This window comes from Paralichthys olivaceus, chromosome 11 (genome assembly GCF_024713975.1).
Source record: "Paralichthys olivaceus isolate ysfri-2021 chromosome 11, ASM2471397v2, whole genome shotgun sequence".
In the NCBI taxonomy this organism is placed as follows: domain Eukaryota; kingdom Metazoa; phylum Chordata; class Actinopteri; order Pleuronectiformes; family Paralichthyidae; genus Paralichthys; species Paralichthys olivaceus.
Genome location: NC_091103.1, coordinates 4,451,447 through 4,469,975, shown reverse-complemented (window position 1 = coordinate 4,469,975; position 18,529 = coordinate 4,451,447). Strand labels below are relative to the sequence as shown.

Genomic DNA, 18,529 nt, shown 5'->3' with positions numbered 1-18,529 from the left:
CCAGAAAGGTGAACACGACGGGCCCTTTAACACTAAACATCTACTTAACAATTGGGATTAAACCAACAAATGAGGAAACAACTAAGCTGCTTTATAATCGTCTGAAAAACAAGATTCCGTGTTTGTCCTGAGACGTTGTGAAATGTAATCCTTGGTCTTTGCTTTAGGTAGATTTATCTTTATGGAATTTCTTCAGCTGAACAGAATCAGTGGAAACAGAATCTATTTACAATAATTTGATGTAAAACAAAGAAACAGATCGTATTTCACTTTCAGTAAAAATCAGTAAACCAGACCGTTTTACTTTTACGATATATAATATTATTTTATTTTACTAGAAAAATATACATTTTAGAATTCTTATACACGTTTCACAGATTTTAGAGTTTGAGCAGGTTGTTATTAGAAACAGGTGGATTCTTCAGTCTGTCTTCGGCCTGTCTTTGTGTCCGTCTCCCCTCCCCCTCTTCTGTCTCAGGTAGAGTCTCTTGGCTTTCTTCAGCAGCAGGAAGAACCAGTAGATCTGCGGAGCCAGGATCACCAGGTTGCCCACGTTGCAATGCAGAGGCAGATGGAAGGCCACTCTGTGCAGCGGAATCCCAAACTGCCGGCCGTACATCCAGTACATGAAGGGGAAGATCAAAATCCGACACGTGAAGAAGCTCAGGAGGACGGCGATGCCGTTGATTCTGTGCAGCCTGGTGTTGTCGAGGCCCAGCTGGACGTCAGGGGACACGTGAGACGAGAAACAGATGAGACAAAATTAAACTGCTCCTGATCATAAAGACGTGAGGGTGAAATCGTGCTCGCTCAGACGAAGCTGAACAAATCTCTGGTTGTTCTCTTCAAACCCTCATAACTGTTTCTTAATCACAACTTTGTACGTCTGCCAAGTACAGATTTATAATTTACACGGATCCAACAACAAATCAAGTTCTTTATTTTCTCATTTCATGGGTCTGATGTGAAGCCTGTGTCAGCGTCTATTTGCCAAAATGCACCGACGTGAACACTTTAATATTACAGATCAAACGATGCACAAAAGATGTGTGTTGATGTTAAAAACATTGATTATCATTATTATTTAAACGTTTTATATATTTGGTTGTAGTTGTGTTTTCTTTTCATTTTACAGTTACTTATAATAAAGTTAATGGTCATGCTGTACATCGAGCCTCACTTAAATTTAAAAACCGGTTTGATAACGACATGTTTTTTTTAATACATATATCAGTGAATATATGAAACTTTTATCGGCCCAGTTGAATCTGTACTATCATATATTTTTTCATGACGTCCACAAGAAAGATTTTCAGATTATTCTTTTAACTCTAACGTCTGTGGTTACGTACAAACTGAATTAACAGAATAAAAAAGACTAAACTGTGGATCCCGGCAACAATAAAGTACAAAATAAATGACTACAACATATATCGTTATTTCGGCTGGAGGCAGAACCGTGTGAGTCATTTAGGAAAACAGACACAACATTGATCGTCCTGGTCGAGAATTATAAAAATGTAAGAGTAGAGTAACACACAGTGATGATGTGCTTTACCTGGATGAGGATCTTTCCTAAAGAGACGAAGGGAGTGCTGAACTCTGTGGTGAATAGGCAGCCGACGAAGAAATCCCCCAGGCCTCTTCTGAAGAACTAGAACACACACACACACACCATCAGCACATGCTCTGTGTGTGTGTGTGTGTGTGTGTGTGACAGTCGTTCCTCACGGCTGCTCTTACCAGAGTGATGGGCAGGAAGACAAGCAGCAGTGTCAGGTGGTGGAGGACCAGTATCCAGTCCTTGTGGAGGAAATCCCTGACCGTCTGCAGAGAGTGGCCACTGGGTGCACGGCCGGGGTCTTTGCCCCCCTGAGCGTGAAAGTGGCTCAGGTACATGGCGTAGATGTCGAGGGCCATGTACGGAGCTCCGAACAAAACAAACCCGTTGACCAGCCAGTGACTGTATGTGAGACACAGCAGGTTCACTGAGTTAACACAGTTCACATGCAAACACAGTGTGTGTGTGTGTGTGTGTGTGTGTGTGTACCTGTCAGTCATGACATCTCTGCAGGACGTCACAACTGTGACTCCAGCTGCAGTGGACACAGATGCATGGATGGCAGAGACCAGTCTGACGACACAGTTTGCAAGAGACGTCACACACCAATACAGACTGCTTTTAGATAGTTACACACAACTCCACTGAAACCTTCTTTAACAGAAATCTTAGCTGAAGCCATTTTTTTTTTTTTTTTTTTTTTTTTAAAGAGCCGAATTAACCAGCTGTGTATAATGAGTCCCGACAGGTGTCGGACCTCCACAGAGTCCTGGAGACAAAGAGACGAGATTAAAAACACACAGGATCTTCATGGAGCCTGGTGGAGGGCTGACCTCTCACTGACCACAACCACGTCTCCTTCGCTCCAGTGTGTCACAGCTGATCTCAGAAGTTTCCTGAAGGTGAAGAAAAGTCCTGGAAACACTGAAGCTCCACACACGAGAGCCGAGAACATCCCGTCACAGAGACTGCTAGTTAGCTGCTAGTTAGCTGCTAGTTAGGTGGTAGTTAGCCGCTTACATTAGCGCACTAAGCTACTTCCTTATTCTACCTTAGTGCTGTTCTGAGCCCTCGACCAATCATAACACAGGACCTTAAATAACCTGCCAGTGTCACTGCCTGTACTAAAATAATACTAAAATATTACTGCTGAAATAATACTACTGAAAAATACTACTGAAATAATACTACAAATATTCTACTGCTGAAATAATACCACTTAAATAATACTACTGAAATAATCTACTAAAATATTACTACTGAAAAATACCACTGAAATAATACTACAAATATTCTACAACTGAAAAAATACCACTTAAATATTACTACTGAAATACCACTGAAATAATACTACAAATATTCTACTGCTGAAATAATACCACTGAAATAATACCAATAAAATAATACTACTGAAATAGAACTACTGAAATAATACCACTTAAAATATACTACTAAAATATCACCATTGAAATAATACTACTAAAATAATACTACAAATATTCTACTACTGAAATAATACCACTAAAATAATACTACTGAAATATTGCTACTGAAAAATACTACTGAAATAATACTACTGAAATAATACCACTTAAATAATACTACTAAAATATCACCATTGAAATAATACTACAAATATTCTACTACTGAAATAATACCACTAAAATAATACTACTCAAATATTGCTACTGAAAAATACTACTGAAATAATCCAATAAAATATTACTAATAATCCAAATGTAGAGGAAACCAGACACACTGTATTATTAAATTATTAAATTGATTTTTAGTTTCGTACAGTTTTTCTTGTTAAATAACAAATTATGAAGTTTTTTTCTCAATATAAAATTCTAGTGTAAAATTTGCATGCATGATAACAGTCTTGGCCTCCCATCATGTGTCCAGCGCGTACCTTTCCTCTCGTCCGATATCAGCTAACTGGCTCCAGCTGCCCCATGACCGTCAAAGAATGAGTGTTCTAAATAATGGATGGAGGCTGGTTGGTGTAAACAAGGCTCAAGGTTACAGTTTGTGAATTCTGTAGACACACGCCACCCTAGAGGGTTTTAAACCAACTCCATGACATTTCAACAAACACATTACACTGCTGATGAAAATGTGTGATGAGCAGTTAATGTCCCAAAAGAGCTAATAAGTGACCTTGAGTAAAAATACTTTCTCAAAATACTGTTTAAAAGATCAATAATAAAATAAAAACATTTACACCAGTCTGATACCTACAAGCTGTGCAACACATTGATCTATTCCTTCTCCTTTCACTGACACGGTAGTTAACCGGTTGTGTAACATGTGTTTCCTCTGTCAAGCTGAATTAATCCACAATCAAAGCTACTGTTTCATGTGTATCAAGGTCAAGCCAGGCCACGTGATTAATTAAGATCAAACACACACACACACACACACACACACAGTGGAAATTGTGTTGTGAAGTGCCAGCAGTCTGAAGATATGATGGCCGTTCCATCCTGGACAAAAACAAGTCGTCCTGTTGAGATGTATTGAGTGGATGGAGCATTTGCTTTATTTGAAGGTGTCTCACTGGATGGATCCTTTTGTGGCGAACGTGGGAGCCTCCAGAGCGACGGCCTGCAGAACTACTCCTGGCTGCCGGACCCTATCGTGGCATCTGATCTCACTATGGGGCCGCAGAGCTCGGACCTCAGAAATAGGCCATGTACGGATAATGGAGCGGCAGAAAGTAGGCCAGACTGCTGCGCCTCCACAACCATCACAGAGCGTTCCAACAAAAGAAAATGGTGTCTGTCTCTGCGGTGTTAAGCTGATAAGGGAGATATAAGAACTGTCAGTACATCTAGTAAATCTAGATGAAGTTCAGTTTCATAACAACACATCTGGCAGAGGGAAGCGTTACCTAAAGGCCAGAGCAACAGAAGAAATCAAGTTCCTGTATTTTCATTTGTCTCTGTGCTTTTCTCGGGACATTTGAACTAGAGTCTTATGACAGTTTCAAATTCAGACCAAAAAAAGACAAAGACTCAAAGTAAAACCATCGTTTTGTTGACTTTTATTCATATATATATTTATATATATATTTATATACTCATGTTTTTGACTGCCACTGTTAAAAAGTGTGACTCATCACATTATCACATGTAAGCATAAATAAGAACTTTTTTTCTCTCTCTTGAAACCTGGTAAAGAAACCAACTGAAAACAGTAATGGGTCATTTTCAGCACCATTGAATAGTACATTCTCTATATTGCATCAGAATATAAAAATATACAGATATAGTAGGTTTTTTCTTCTTTAAAACATTCTTTCCATGTTGTTCAATGGCATGAAACAAGAGAGGAAGAAAAGACCTCATACTGACGATGAGGAGTGTTACGTTATTATCGTCTATTTCATTAACCCTTAGCAGATCCGCACTGGACTGTCCATTCATCCATTCACAGCACTTTTAAAATGTCAGTAGCAGCCACACGTGGGAGAAACAAATTAAATAAAACACGACGTAGAGGGTTGTCCTCTGAAACATGTAACGCCCACAGTGCCACTTGCCTCCCAACCACTGGAAGATAAAGACAGAGTGAGGAAGATGCAAACAGAGACACGGGAGTGTTGTAGTGCAGTGGGAGGGACAGACATGAAAACCGAGCAGGCCGGTGGCTGTAAGCTTGTCATAACAAATACCAGTTCTGTTCTGTTACAGTCGCACTCTAAGCACAGGTTTCCTCACAGTCCAGAGAAGGGATGTGGTGGTGATGACGTGATAATTAACCCCGCCCCCCCCCCCCACCAAAAATTAAAACAAACATAAATTCAAAGCAGACAAAAAATGGTTTGAGGCAAACGAGAAGATCAAAGACTTTAAGAAAACAAAGCAAAAGGCGCAGTCAGGAGAGTTTGGTTTGCAGTGCATAGAGAGGGACTTCTGAGATGGAGACGGATACACCGGCTGGTCGGTCGGGTGGGGTTATTGCCTGTGTTAGCCTCGCATCCATACGCACACGAACACGCGCACACAACTAGTGTACACACACACACACACACACACAGACCTCCACCCAGAATGAGCAAGACACGAGAGTAAAGACAGAGGGAGAAAGAAAGCAGGGCTGGTTGATCAGGTTCCTGTGGTGTCCAGAAAGTTCCCCTTCTCCAGCTCTCTCTGTGGAGAGAAGCAGCCTCCAGGCTGGTAGTGGTGTGTGCCTTTGTGTGTGTGTGTGTGTGTGTGTGTGTGTGTGTGTGTGTGTGTGTGTGTGTGTGTGTGTGTGTGTGTGTGTGAGATATATGTCCAGATACAAGTCAAATATAGGCCCAACTCCGCCAACATTCTCATTTGCCATCTGTCTGTCCATCAGTTAGTGTGGTGCTGAGGCCCGTCGTCCTCGGGGAGGCTTCACATCCGCGAGGAGGAGGCCAGCTCGTAGAACAAGACGTAGGCGTCACTGCTGCGCACTTGGCTGGAGGACATTGGCGTTACTCTGGAGAAAGAGAGAGAGAGAAAGAGAGGAGGGGGGGGGGGGGCATGGTGAGATCAGGATGATGGATCCAACCTCTTCATACTAACTCTGTACATATGCTACATCACAGTCACTGATTGGAACCAAGGCAACATACTGAACTGTTTTTATATGAACAGGTTCTGTGAGTTGACAGAGTCACTGACACCCTGCTCTCCTGGCAACAGATTTAAAGTGACAGGTACACAGACTAAAGAGTGAGAGAGAGTGAGAGAGAGAGTGAGAGAGAGAGAACTGCATTGTAAACCGTGCTGCACACAGCTTTTCTGGTTAATTATGAAACTGTGACAGTACACATAGGGATATGGAAGGCTGCCGCAGTCGAGATAAGTAAAGGTTTGAAGGAAGTTATTCTTTTGTTTTTTCAAGGTCCTTCTGGAGCTGCCTCATCTGAACACTTCCTCCATTTCCTCTGTGTCGTGTGTTCAGGACGACAGCAAATTCAACAATCAACCATGGTTGCTATACATAGTCATATATGTCATCTGTGTAAGACATCTGTGTTTATAAGCTCTGATTTGATTTTCTTGATGCTTAAATACCTGGTTCACGTAAATATATAGAAGAACATGAATTAAAGCTTTTCAAAACATATCACCTGCCTGCCGCTTTGGACCAAACAAGACATTTGAAATCTACATTATCTCAGTATATACCCTGGGTAAAAGCTACGATCATGTCATCTTAGTTTTAAAAAAGACGTTTGAGGACACATGGAGTTGTCCAGGACTATCAGACACACAGAAGCCCACATGGTGTGTGGTGATGACGCTCTGTATTGTCCTGCACGCTGCAGTAATGTCCCAGAATAATAATAGAGATCGACCGAGGAGATGCATGAGACCTGCGACACACTGTGTTCAGTGAGGATGAGAGAGGGGCGTTATGAATGAGTGCAGCGTAGCAGGAAGAGCAGAGACGAGAGAGGAGAGGAGGATTATCTGCTGCTTCCATCTTCATTCCTTCTTCAACACTCTGCTTCTGTTCTTACTCATTTAAGGTTCACTGGGTTTCCTCAGTTTCACCTTTTAAACCACAGTGATGTCAAGTTAGCTGCTAATGAGGTTTATTAGGAAGGATTCACCTCCTGCATGTGTAACACATAATAAGTTAGAGATCGAAATGATGATCAGAAAATGACAGTTGCCACTGATGATATACATATATAGCTTTTTCTAAATGTCTCTCTGAGTCCACTGAAAATACATCACACTGCTGTATAATCTATAACATGGAAACAAGCACTTTTTTACCAACACAATTTAAAGCCAGTCAAGAGTCAGTTATCAAAGATGCGGGTTAGTGTGGTGTGTTTGCATCTTTCCATCGTGATGTAAACGACATCAGTACGAGCTCTGACGTCTCGTGAGATTTGAGTGCTCGAACCTACCTGGAGTCATTAAACGTGTACCATTCTCCCGAGTTGGGATTGCGACAGTAAGCTGTGTAGTGACCGCCCATAGTGGTGCCTGAGTGGTTGGACACTGCATACAGGTTGTACACTGCATTTACTGCAACGACAGACACACAAAAACAACGTTTCATTCCACAGCTCCTGGTTCTGTTTTAAAAAGAGTCTTTGAAGTATTCGACATGTAAACTCAGGCAGCTGATATTCAAACATCGCCGATGTTCTGATATCTATAACAAATATACAGATATTTACAAACTGTGTTATACTTACTGCTGTTTTCAGAGGCAAACTCCCGCAGGTCAAGATCCTTCATGGGGAAATTAACAAAGGTGGACAGTTTGCTGGTTCTTCGTGCCTCAGAGAAGCGTTTCAGGTCTGGACAGGAGGACGAGTCAAGGAACAGCTCCGGATACACTATGGCTTTCTGAACGTCACACAATACATTCGAGGCAACTTCACACGAGGTGAATCTTAATTCATCGCTTGAGTATAGGCCACACACACACACAAACACACAAACACACACAGTATCAGACAGTGACGTCCAGAGGAAAGGATACGCAGCACTAAGATCTTGGGAAACTTCTGTATTGTGAACTTCTTAGTGCACCTTCTCCGAGCTTTACACCTGTAACATGTCTGTAGAGGAAACACAGAGAAGGTTCAGACATGTTCAGACATGACATTAAATGATTTTTCTTAAGTCTTTTTAGACGGACGACAATTAACGCAATAATTGCATTTTATTTACCAGTCATTTCACTGTGTTTTCATTGAAACACAATAAATTAAATGATTAAAATAAAACAGTTTTTCTAATACAGTAATGTTCTCTATGCAGGAAAAAACCTGCAAACACATTAGACAAGGCGTGTTCTGTATTTTAAGTTCTGACTTTGTGAGAATGAAGTCAAGTGATTGTCACATTTTCTTTTTCTCCGAACAACAGAAGGTTAAACTGACTTCAGCCTCCCGACTGTTCTCCTAGTGGACACCTACCGGCTTCTCGTCCCCATCGAGGACGTCCTCTTTGGTGAAGAGCCGCATGCAGTCCATCAGACTCACCTCACCGTAGCCCTTCTGAACACAAACATTGATGCATTTACATTAGCATGCACACACACACACACACACACACACACACACATACACAGAAATGCAAAGCAAAGACAAACAGGGAGGAAACCAAAAAGCTTGCATCAGAAGCTGTGCACAGTTATTTATTAACACTAATGTCCAAGCTCAAATCCCCCCCCCCAAACTCAATCATACAAAAGTACACACACACACAACCACGCACACAGGCGCACGCACACATACACACACACACAAACAGAATGTCACCTCTGCGCCACTGATTGTGATGACATTTGTGTCTGATGACCTTCTGAAACATGTTATGTAAGGATGACAAGCATGTACTTGTTACTCCTGTGTGTGTGTGTGTGTGTGTGTGTGTGTGTTTGTTTGAACACGCGTGTCCTAACCTTGGCAATAGGTAGAGAGAGATCCCAGAAGGGGTCGAAGACAGTGGAGCAGAAACCACAGTGGCTACAGGTCAGAGAGCTCTTCAGTTGTCCTACAAACAGGTCTGACAGAGCAGGAGACATCACGTCAACACACACATCACTGGATCAACTCACATGCTATGAAATGTGATAACAAAACAGATTTTGTTCTGTGTCATTTTTATCAAACTTGACCTGAGAAATACTACTCACCGACTATCTTACTGTCTTCTCTCTCAAGGTATTTACTCCACATCTTCTTCCCTTTCTCTTCATCCCTGAACATGGAGCACGGAATTATTGAGAGGATGCAAGGTTTGCACTCAGTTAGTCTAACAAAGTAAAATGGCTGATAATACTGGATTATGAATCTGACCTACTTTACTCTAGACATCCAGGGGACAGAATTTGGCATCAGAGGTTTTAAAACGCTCTTCTCAAAAACAATGTCTATCCTGAAAGACATTTTCAAGCTGATAATGAATATTTTGTAATATCTTGTTTAAATATTCAGGCTGAGCTGTTTCGAGGGTAGTGCTGAAATTTGCAGAGATTCACTGTGACCCTTAAACAAGTTGATGTTAGATAACTGATAATTATATCCAAGAAGAATTGGAGCATTAAGCTGATCTGAGCCCCAGAGACACAACAACGCAACACAGGAGGTGAAACTGTCTCACACAGCCTCAAATTAAAGCTTAATGATGAAGCCTTAATGATTCATGCTGACTCCGTCAAGGTCGGGTTTACACACTCTGTACCACTCCAGCATATTTTACATGTAAAATTACGCTGTAATCCTTTTTCCTATTGCACAAACCCATGTCAGGTGCATTCTGTCTGTTTCATGAGTTATGACAGACCCTGGTTACTGCCCTTTACAGCAAAGTGTCGGTGCAGGTAAAAACACACACAACAAAGTCTGCCAGCCAGTTTACTCACTGCAAGTGGTCAAAGTCCTCTGCAGTGCCTCTCGGCCTGACGGTGACCCTGTTGACCTCGTTGTGCAGGCCGTCCAGGAGGAAACGCAGGAACTCCTGAGCGTCCTGTTGGCTGCACGACACACCAGCACTCAGTTAGAGCTAACAACATAAGCCACTATTTATTTTTGATCAAGCAGTCCTATTATTCCTGGACAGATCTCAGACAAAAGCAAAAAAAGAAGTATGACAGCAATTATAAAACGTAATGAAGAGATTATAAAGCTTACTTGTATCCCACAAATCTGGGAGCATATCTCTGGATCTGAGTTTTGAATTCAGACGGGCTGACGGCCTCACTGCTGGACGACGTCCACATGGTCTGTATCAGCTTGGCAAATTCTATTAACAGAAACACTTGAGTTAGTCTCACGCCGAGACGAGAAATGTGCCCTGATGATTCCACAACTGCAGCAATGCATTCAGGTTTGTTGGTGACTGAAGGTGCAGCCTCACTTTCCTATCCGATGTCGGATTTAGCAGAATTTCATGTCCAAATAAAAAAAGACCAAAATAAAAGTATCAGTTTCTCTCCGGCGCCACCGAATAAGAACCAGATCCCCTGTTTATCCTACACATGTGACAGATGCAAATTTAATCCAGACATAAAGTGCGAGCGAGTGTGCTGGATGTGAGCAGCTGTGAGGAGTGCTTATTTTGGACTCTAGGGGGCCTGTGTGACACGTCTCTCACCTTCCATGAGGGCTGTGTTGGTGCGGCTGTTGTTGTTAAGGTCTCTGCGGTGCGAGTTGTGCAGGCAGTAGTCTCGCAGGCTGTGTGTGTTGCTGAGACACTGCAGGATACTATTCATGAAACACTGTGGGGGGAAAAAACAACAAAAGCATCAGCTCCCATTTTAATTACACATGAAGACATCTTAATTCAATCCTCAGTCACTGACAACTCTCATTTACTTTACAATTGTCTTATAATTTGGTTATTTTTGCAGAACTACTTGAAGTCTGATTAAAAATATAACAGAGCTGACTTGCTGATTGCACTGCTGCTTGTAAACTCTCCGTACTTCAGCTGAAGCGAATTAAATAAACAGTTCAACATTATGGGAAATACATTTCTTTGCAAAAGAGTCCTACATGCACACGGTTTTAAAAACTGGTCTTTCTTTCAGTTGAACTCATACGTGTTTGATTATTTCCTTTTTTCATACTTGCATTGCATTTGAAAAACATTTTGTATATTTCTAATGTTGGTATTTTCGTTTTGCAGATCCAAAAAAAAGATTAAATAAGAACTCTAAGGCTTTGCAGACAAAGTGAAAGAACCCTTATGTAATTACTGAGTGTATGTTGAGAGATCACACACATTTACACGTGTTGTCAAAGACCATCACGTGTCCCCGCCAGGCACATGCACTGTGGTTCAAAACAGTCACAGAGATAGAAAGAACGAGCCCTCGCTGGTCCATAGTTCAGAGCTCTGTGATTAGGTTACAGTGTACACACACACACACATGCACACACGCACTCTCTGCTGGACCACCTTTCACATACTGCAATCTGTCTAACACTGACTGGATTTAGGGAGTTTAATATGAGCTTCTCCTCCACTGTAAACAAGGAGATGGCACAGTTGGTGAACGTGTTCCTGCACTCACTGTGTTTCCAAGGTTCTTTAGTCCCACCAGGCCCTGGGCACTCTTTGAATTCTGAAAGACAAAGCACACAATATTTTAGATATTCAGGTAAATCCAATTTATAATCTTCTTGCATGACACTTAGATGAATGTATTCAAATTCACCCAAGTCATATCACACAGTGACAGCAGTGTCCAAACAGTCACCACAGTGGAAATGTTTAATAATAAATATAAATATGACAGCCTGGTTTTTATTCCAGCCCCCATCAGACAAGTTAAAGATACAATAGTCATTTCACATACAGAATAGTGAACTATGATGTAGTGATGGTTTTTAACTTTTACCTCCTGTGTATGAATAACATCTTAACTTTACAATATTTTACCTTAAATGAGTCAGCTACTGGGTGACTGCAGTCAAAAATCACATAAATAATAACGTTGTTACTGAAAAGGAAGCAAAATAATAACTAAATAAATAAAGATTGTTTAAAAGCAGTTTGGTTTTCTTCAGAAAGTAACCCAGGACTGTGGTGTGCACTGTCGCCAGCAGTTTTTTTCAAGCACTGCAGAAGTGCTTCAGTCTGGGTTTGTACCTGGGCAACATCCCCAGGAGGCTGGAGAATCAGGCAAACCAGGCTATGTGACAAACATGTAACTGGTCCACACAGCGGAGGAATGTGTGTGTCGTGTCCGACTAGGAATGAGATGACAGCAGGTTTTTCCTGGTGAGCATTATCTTCAGAGAGGAACTTGTTTTTGTTATCTCTCGTCAGTTCCTCTCTCGGTAATCACTCCCAGATGGCTGAGATCTTATCAACAACATTAGATAACATGGAGTCACAGAACCTTGAGGGTTTTCTGCGTTGCTGCAAATTGTCAGTGCAAAAAAGAATGACACACACACACACACATCCACACACACACGCACACAGCACATAGCTCAGTGGAAAGCAACAGATGGCAGAGCATATTATCATGTTTTCCGAATCTTAAAATGGTACAAAATGCTTTGCAGAACTTATGTCATCACTTGCTGCGGATGAATTGCATTACATAAGTTCAGTGATTATATAATTGAGTAGCTAGAGGAAGAAGTAACAAAGAACGTGGGGGTGGAGAAGAAATGCTCTTGTGCCCTTGAATAAGATGCAGAGGCAGCAGACAATTATGCTTTCCAAAACAAGCTATGCCAAAGTTAATTTATTTTCACATCATTCCATCGACTAGAGTCACTGAATCAAATGGATTCGCTGCCAAAGGACAAGTCGTTTTGATAATTTTCTTGGCGAGATCAGACAACGCCAAAGCCTCCGCCTTCTCTCTCACTGATGATAGTAAGTCACATGGACGATAGACCAGTGATTTTTATAATGAGAAACATAAAAAGGATTCCTCGGGGTGCGAGTGGCAGAGAAACTAACAGCCATGTAACTTAAGCTTAGAGTTAGAGAGCAGCTCTGTACGACCAGCAGCTGAACATCAGTCACCTGATCTCACTGGCTCCTGAAATCTATCTCACCCGCATGCTCACTGTTACCCTCACCTGTGCTGCACTATGTAGCTGGACCACCAGGACAACTGGCCAAGTCCAAGGAGAGACCACAAACAAAACGAGATCATAAAAGCGATCACTTGATGAACTTACACGAAGCTGCTACAGTAGGAGCCCAGTTTTGAGTCAAATAGAGAATCAACAAGGATTTGACAACAAAGTGAAACAGTCTGATCCTGTGGTCAGCAGCCTCACCGTACCCCAGATGTGACCCGACGAGCCCCAGAGTCCGAACAGCTGCATAGACTCATTCACAAACATGAGCGGCTGCAGTCTGTACACACAATGACTTCTCTGACCCAAAGGGAGTTCCCCACTGTGATCACCACACCATTCAAAAAGTTATTAGCAGTGTAACAGTGTGAGAACACGTAATGTGATTGTGACAGGAAGTGAGTCGTTACAGTATATTTAACCCTAAACATCGTTTCTGCTTTGAGCTTAATGTTTTTTGAGAAGCTGCCCGAGCTTAAGTCACTGATGAAAAAAAAACACTTCACTGTATAGCCGAGTTTTCTTCTGCTTAATGTTTCAGTTATTATTTTCTGATTAATTGATTAAGCTTTTAACTGTGAAGATTGTCATTACATCTTCAGTACAAGGAGATTTTTCAAATTGATTTGTTTGGACGACAAACAATCAAAAAATCTAATTTAAAGTGATAAACAACGGAGAGCAGCTAGATTTCAGACCAGCAGATGCACGGCCCTTTTAAATTGATCCTGTGATCTGTTATGGTCCCCACCTGCTCCTGAGGGAACAACCAGTCTCTTAACCTTTGTTTGGCTCTTTGGTGGCGGGCAGGAAAATGAAAACAATAACCTGACAGACACTAAAAAGCTTTGTGGCTCTGAGGGGAAATGAGCAGTTGGCGTTCTTGGTGTCTTTTTGTAACTTTAACATTTTCATTGATGATTAAAACAGAACAGAAGTGTTTGTTGCATTGCAGGTATAAAAAAAAAAGGAAACTGAATGTGATGGCAAAACTCAGGATTGCATGACTGGATGTGTGTTCGACTGCTCATCAGTAACGTGAGCCTGCAGCTTATCTAGTTATGAGTGCTGATACATTAAGGGCTCTTTACTATTATATAAATAACCTTTGCCATCTGTCTCTCATTCAGGAGAATGAGGGAGTCAGTACGGAAACACAGTGGAGTGGTAAAAAATTGACAGTTTTAATTAGCAGTGGCTTATTTAAATCCTCCTTCCTGTAAATTCAGTGGCACTTTATTAGCTGTGGTCACATTACATAACCACACACAGCTCCACTATGTCAGTGAAAAGTCTGTTATGCAGGACAAATCCTCCCTAGTCTATTTATTTCACACACACACACACACACACACACGCAGTACAGTATATGTCTGACTTTGCTGCACTCTGCTGAGTAATGCCACAGCTGGTTCCAAAAATAGCAGCTTTGCATTTAATGATGCCTGCTTGTCCGCTCGCAATTGGCTGATCCTCTGGGCAGCCTGGCAGACATGACGATGACAAAACAACGTCCCGGCTCTGTCTCCGTAGCAACACTGTTCTTATTTTTGGGGAAAAAGGCACGAGGACGTGGTGATGGGCTGTAGCATGGACAGATTGTGTGTGTGTGTGTGTGTGTGTTATGAAATAAACAGATTACAATGTGTGTGTGACTCAGTGTATGAATGAGTTGGTGCAGATGTGAGTTTATGAGTCAGTAATCTGTGTTGATGTTCTCAGTTTCACTTTTTCAATATTTTACTCTTGCTTAAGGGCAGCATTTGAAGCTCTCCATTGAAACCCATGTTTGTGACATGATATTAGGTGAGTTAGATCCATACAGGGCACGATGAACTTTTACTGCAGCTTTTACAAACTATGGAACTATCTTCTGCACTTGACGGGAGGAATTTCAACTAAAAGCAAACAAATAAAGACCCCTCACTAATTATTATTACTTAAAGAAACCTGAATCTTTGACAGCAAAAGAAGCAGCCTCAAGTATTGAGTGACACCAGACTGTTATTTTAAAAAACCACCACCAATTCTCTTACTGGTTTTCTTTGACTACTTAGATCTCATGACACATTCCCACATAAACCTAAAGGATCCCTATTAAAAGAGAACACTGGATAGTGTTACAATGCTGAAAGAAACTGTAAACTAAAACCAACAGATCAAACTCACAAGACTTAAGTTTGATGGTGATATATATTTCAACTTGAGCAGGAAAACCTTTTACCAATCTACTACTTTATATAACATATTCATATATCAGCTACTCTATTTAATTATGCATTCAACTAAAGTCGAAAGGTTTCATCATAGAATCACTGCATGTAAGAAAAAGACTTGTTTTACAGAGGCTGAGATGAGAATAAATGAAACCAAGAGTCACATGAGGGAACATACATCCTTTGTTCATATTCCCAGTTGTTCCATGTGAGTGGACGGATACATACTGTGCACAAGAGGCAGCCCAAGGGGGTTAGCTCTGTATAAATGCTTAATTCATAAATGTCACAGGCAGCTAGCGAGCTGCATTTGAAACCATACTCCTTTGAGGCTAAAAAGCATTGCTTACACAAAGGCCACATTAAGAGGCATTCCAGGCGCCAGGTTGAACCGCTTCGTAAAGCTTGGAATAAGAGACAGAGGAAATGTCACTTTGGCCTGAGCCCAGCTTGGTGGAAGTAAAATCTGTCCATCCACTGTGCTCTGTTAACTCAAAGATGTATGACTGCTGGCCTGGGGGACAGAGGAAGCTGCTGGAGCAGAGGAAGTGGGTCAAAGCAAGGTGAGAAGGCAGCAAGACATGAATGATCCCTGATTCTGGCTGAGCTTTCCAGACTAAAAACAGAAAAACAATTAACAACAAATACGAATAAAGGACGATTAGAATTCAGCAATTTCGCTCCGGACACGAATGCATATCTCACCGCTCGATGAACTCTGACTCACAGCAGGGAGATAAGACTGTCTAACATGTATTCTGAGTTTACGTCAAGCATCATTGAAGGAATCCAGTGTGACAACTGTCTGACATGCTTTCAGTTTTTTTTCGTGCATCTGCAGATACTGATCAAAAATGTGACAACAAACAGTTTCACATGAAGGGCTTTCAGAAGTACAATCTTAAAGAAATATGTGTGTGTGAGTTCATCAGGAGACTCACTCATTGCTTTTAGTCCAATGAAAATATTTACACGTGTAAAAGAGTAATATTTGTCATATGTGAACCGAAGTGAACATAATTTCTGGCTGGCAACCTCCAACTGAGCATCTTTCCTGGATGTGACTGTGCCATTAAAGGTACCCTGAGGAGGTGGCCCTGTTGACTGATGGCCCTGCTTTGTTCATATTGTGCAAACAAACAAGCAATACACCGTCCTGCCTCGATGGTCTGCTGATCGACAGTAGGCAGAGGGAACACACAAAGGAAATTTGCAATGTGGCAAAGAAAAGGAAGAAGACAATGAGACAATAAATATTGAAATAGAGATTTGCTAATTCAATCTTAGACATATCAAAAAATAGATATACGCAATGAACTTTGTGGAGAATACGTTTGTTTCCAAGAAAACCTCCATATAGAGTAGTAACTTTAAATGCTGTGATGTGTGGGAATGATGTGAAAGCTGAATCCCATGGTAAAATCACTGCACTGGCTGGTAATGTAACATGTACTCTAGACTGTGTGAGTTGTGTTGGTTGCTGGGGCCATGCGGCCGACAAGAATGCGTCTTCCTATTTGAACTGAGGTGAAGTTAGCATTGGACCAAACCTTTCAGAGACAGACTGCTTCAAACAACCTACAGCTGTGCACTCGCCAGCAGCTCCTCAGTCATCTAACCCTGACAGAGACTGGACGTGTGGTGAGAAAATAACGAGTTCAAAACACAAGCGAAGACGCCTAATGAAATCCCAGAGGGCAGCTTGTGTCAAACTATAAATGAGTGGCCAGGAGCGTTTTGAAAATCTGTACAGTCATTATAGTTTGGTGTTAGAAGTGAAACAAAAAGTATTTAAAAAACAAAGTATTTGTGTGCACCAATAGAAGAAGAAAATGCTATGCACTATTTAATTGCAGTATCGGCAATGCTGCGTTAACACAGAGCAGCATCAACACCAAAGCAATAACAAGTGCCACTTTCCCCCTCCCCTCCACTGCCTGTGTCTCTGGGGCTGTAAACTAAACTTCACACATACCAGCAGCAGGATGCCTGGGCCCACCTGGCAGTGCAGAATGCCGATAGCTGATTGGCTGGCATAGGAGCATAACAGAGAGAGAGAGAGAGAGAGAGAGAGAGCAGGAGCAGCAGGACAGTCTGTTCTGACCTGCCTCTCTATTTGGCAGACAATCGTAAACAATCTCTCGCTCACACACCCTCTCCCTCTGACTTACGTCTCATGCTACTGTTGTTTCTCCCACGTGCACAAAAGTGACATGTTCGCTTCCACGCTATAGTTTGTGAGTGAGAGAAAACTCAAGCGCCCAGTTCTCGGAGACAGAGAGGCCGTCTATTTATTTCTCCTAAAGCACAGACCGGTGGAATCAGTCATCAGGGCTCAAGTGTCCGGTGACGTGAAGCCACAGCTCATCTCTCTCTCTCTCTCAACTATCACACACTCTCAGATACAAACAAGTAAACAGTAAGATCCTCTGCTGTCTTTCTGAGAAACATAAATAAATATAGCCTCTGATAATATGAACCGGCCCCTTGTTTGTTACATTTCATTTGATCAAAGACTTCTCACACGCTGTCTTCAACCACCAGGGGTCTCATGCTAAAACCCAACATTGTTTAGAGAACAGCTGGACGGCATGTAGCCATAAGCAATGCATCGGCTGCTTATATAACAGCTCTGTTCATCTTCACACATTCCCACTGGCAGGTATTTCTCTAAGCGGAAAGAAATGACCCTCAGTGGGAGAAATGTTACTACTAACAGGCTGGTGTTTTCATTACACTGAAGCCTGGGCCCCTGGGCTTGTATCTATCCGCTACAGTGGGTAATCACACAGACCTCAATATGAACACTAAAGATAACCAAATACTACTGTGCAACAAAGTGCACACACCCCTGAGTTTTACACACTGCAGGAGGACCACACATGAGATCCTTGTGAAAGATCCACAGCCAGGTTTGTTCCACTGAAGTAAAAACCTCAGAGGTTTCTCTGAAATGAACCCTCTCCAAACACTAACATGCTGATTCTATTTTTCTTTAGCTGAAAAATCAATAAGGATAGTGCTACATGACTTAATTTCTACCTTTAATTAACTACTATGACACTTCACCTCTAGATGTCACTAAATTCTACACACTGAACCTTTAAGCTTGCTTTGCAACTGTCTTTTTGGGTTTATCTGCCATTGGTATTAATTTAAATCCTATAGCCCTTAATTTTTTCAATTCCTGACCTG

The 18,529-nt window shown here is 41.6% G+C and overlaps 2 protein-coding genes across 9 annotated transcripts in view; both read right to left on the bottom strand.

Annotated features, from left to right (window-relative positions):
• Positions 1–298: 298 nt before the first annotated feature.
• LOC109634504 (TLC domain containing 3A) lies at positions 299–2,629 on the bottom strand. The gene is made up of 5 exons (XM_020095015.2): positions 2,395–2,629; positions 2,051–2,134; positions 1,744–1,963; positions 1,559–1,654; positions 299–718 (listed from the first exon to the last, which is right to left on the bottom strand). The coding sequence occupies exons 1-5, from the start codon at positions 2,514–2,516 to the stop codon at positions 422–424; spliced, it is 819 nt and encodes a 272-aa protein (XP_019950574.2). The 5' UTR covers positions 2,517–2,629; the 3' UTR covers positions 299–421.
• Positions 2,630–5,803: 3,174 nt separating this feature from the next.
• Positions 5,804–18,529, bottom strand: part of usp2a (ubiquitin specific peptidase 2a) — a 36,171-nt gene continuing 23,445 nt past the window's right edge. For 6 of the 8 annotated variants that reach the window (XM_020095009.2, XM_020095007.2, XM_020095006.2 and 3 more), the window contains 11 exons: positions 11,588–11,638; positions 10,666–10,789; positions 10,203–10,314; positions 9,935–10,045; positions 9,206–9,270; positions 8,972–9,075; positions 8,484–8,564; positions 8,045–8,123; positions 7,755–7,859; positions 7,461–7,581; positions 5,804–6,031 (listed from right to left, as the gene is read on the bottom strand). In XM_020095009.2, coding sequence (XP_019950568.2) covers positions 5,947–6,031; positions 7,461–7,581; positions 7,755–7,859; positions 8,045–8,123; positions 8,484–8,564; positions 8,972–9,075; positions 9,206–9,270; positions 9,935–10,045; positions 10,203–10,314; positions 10,666–10,789; positions 11,588–11,638 — 1,038 coding nt within the window. In that variant the 3' untranslated portion in view covers positions 5,804–5,946. The remainder of the gene's footprint in view (positions 6,032–7,460; positions 7,582–7,754; positions 7,860–8,044; positions 8,124–8,483; positions 8,565–8,971; positions 9,076–9,205; positions 9,271–9,934; positions 10,046–10,202; positions 10,315–10,665; positions 10,790–11,587; positions 11,639–18,529) is intronic. The other 2 variants (XM_020095010.2, XM_020095012.2) reach the window with 1 other exon arrangement.

Excerpts from the sequence above, each read along its gene's own strand:
- LOC109634504 (XM_020095015.2), bottom strand. The coding sequence starts at position 2,516 with ATGTTCTCGGCTCTCGTGTGTGGAGCTTCAGTGTTTCCAGGACTTTTC. Across the intron at positions 1,964-2,050 it reads AGAGATGTCATGACTGACAG|TCACTGGCTGGTCAACGGGT; the intron begins GTACACACACAC and ends TCTCACATACAG. Across the intron at positions 1,655-1,743 it reads TCTTCCTGCCCATCACTCTG|TTCTTCAGAAGAGGCCTGGG; the intron begins GTAAGAGCAGCC and ends TGTGTGTTCTAG.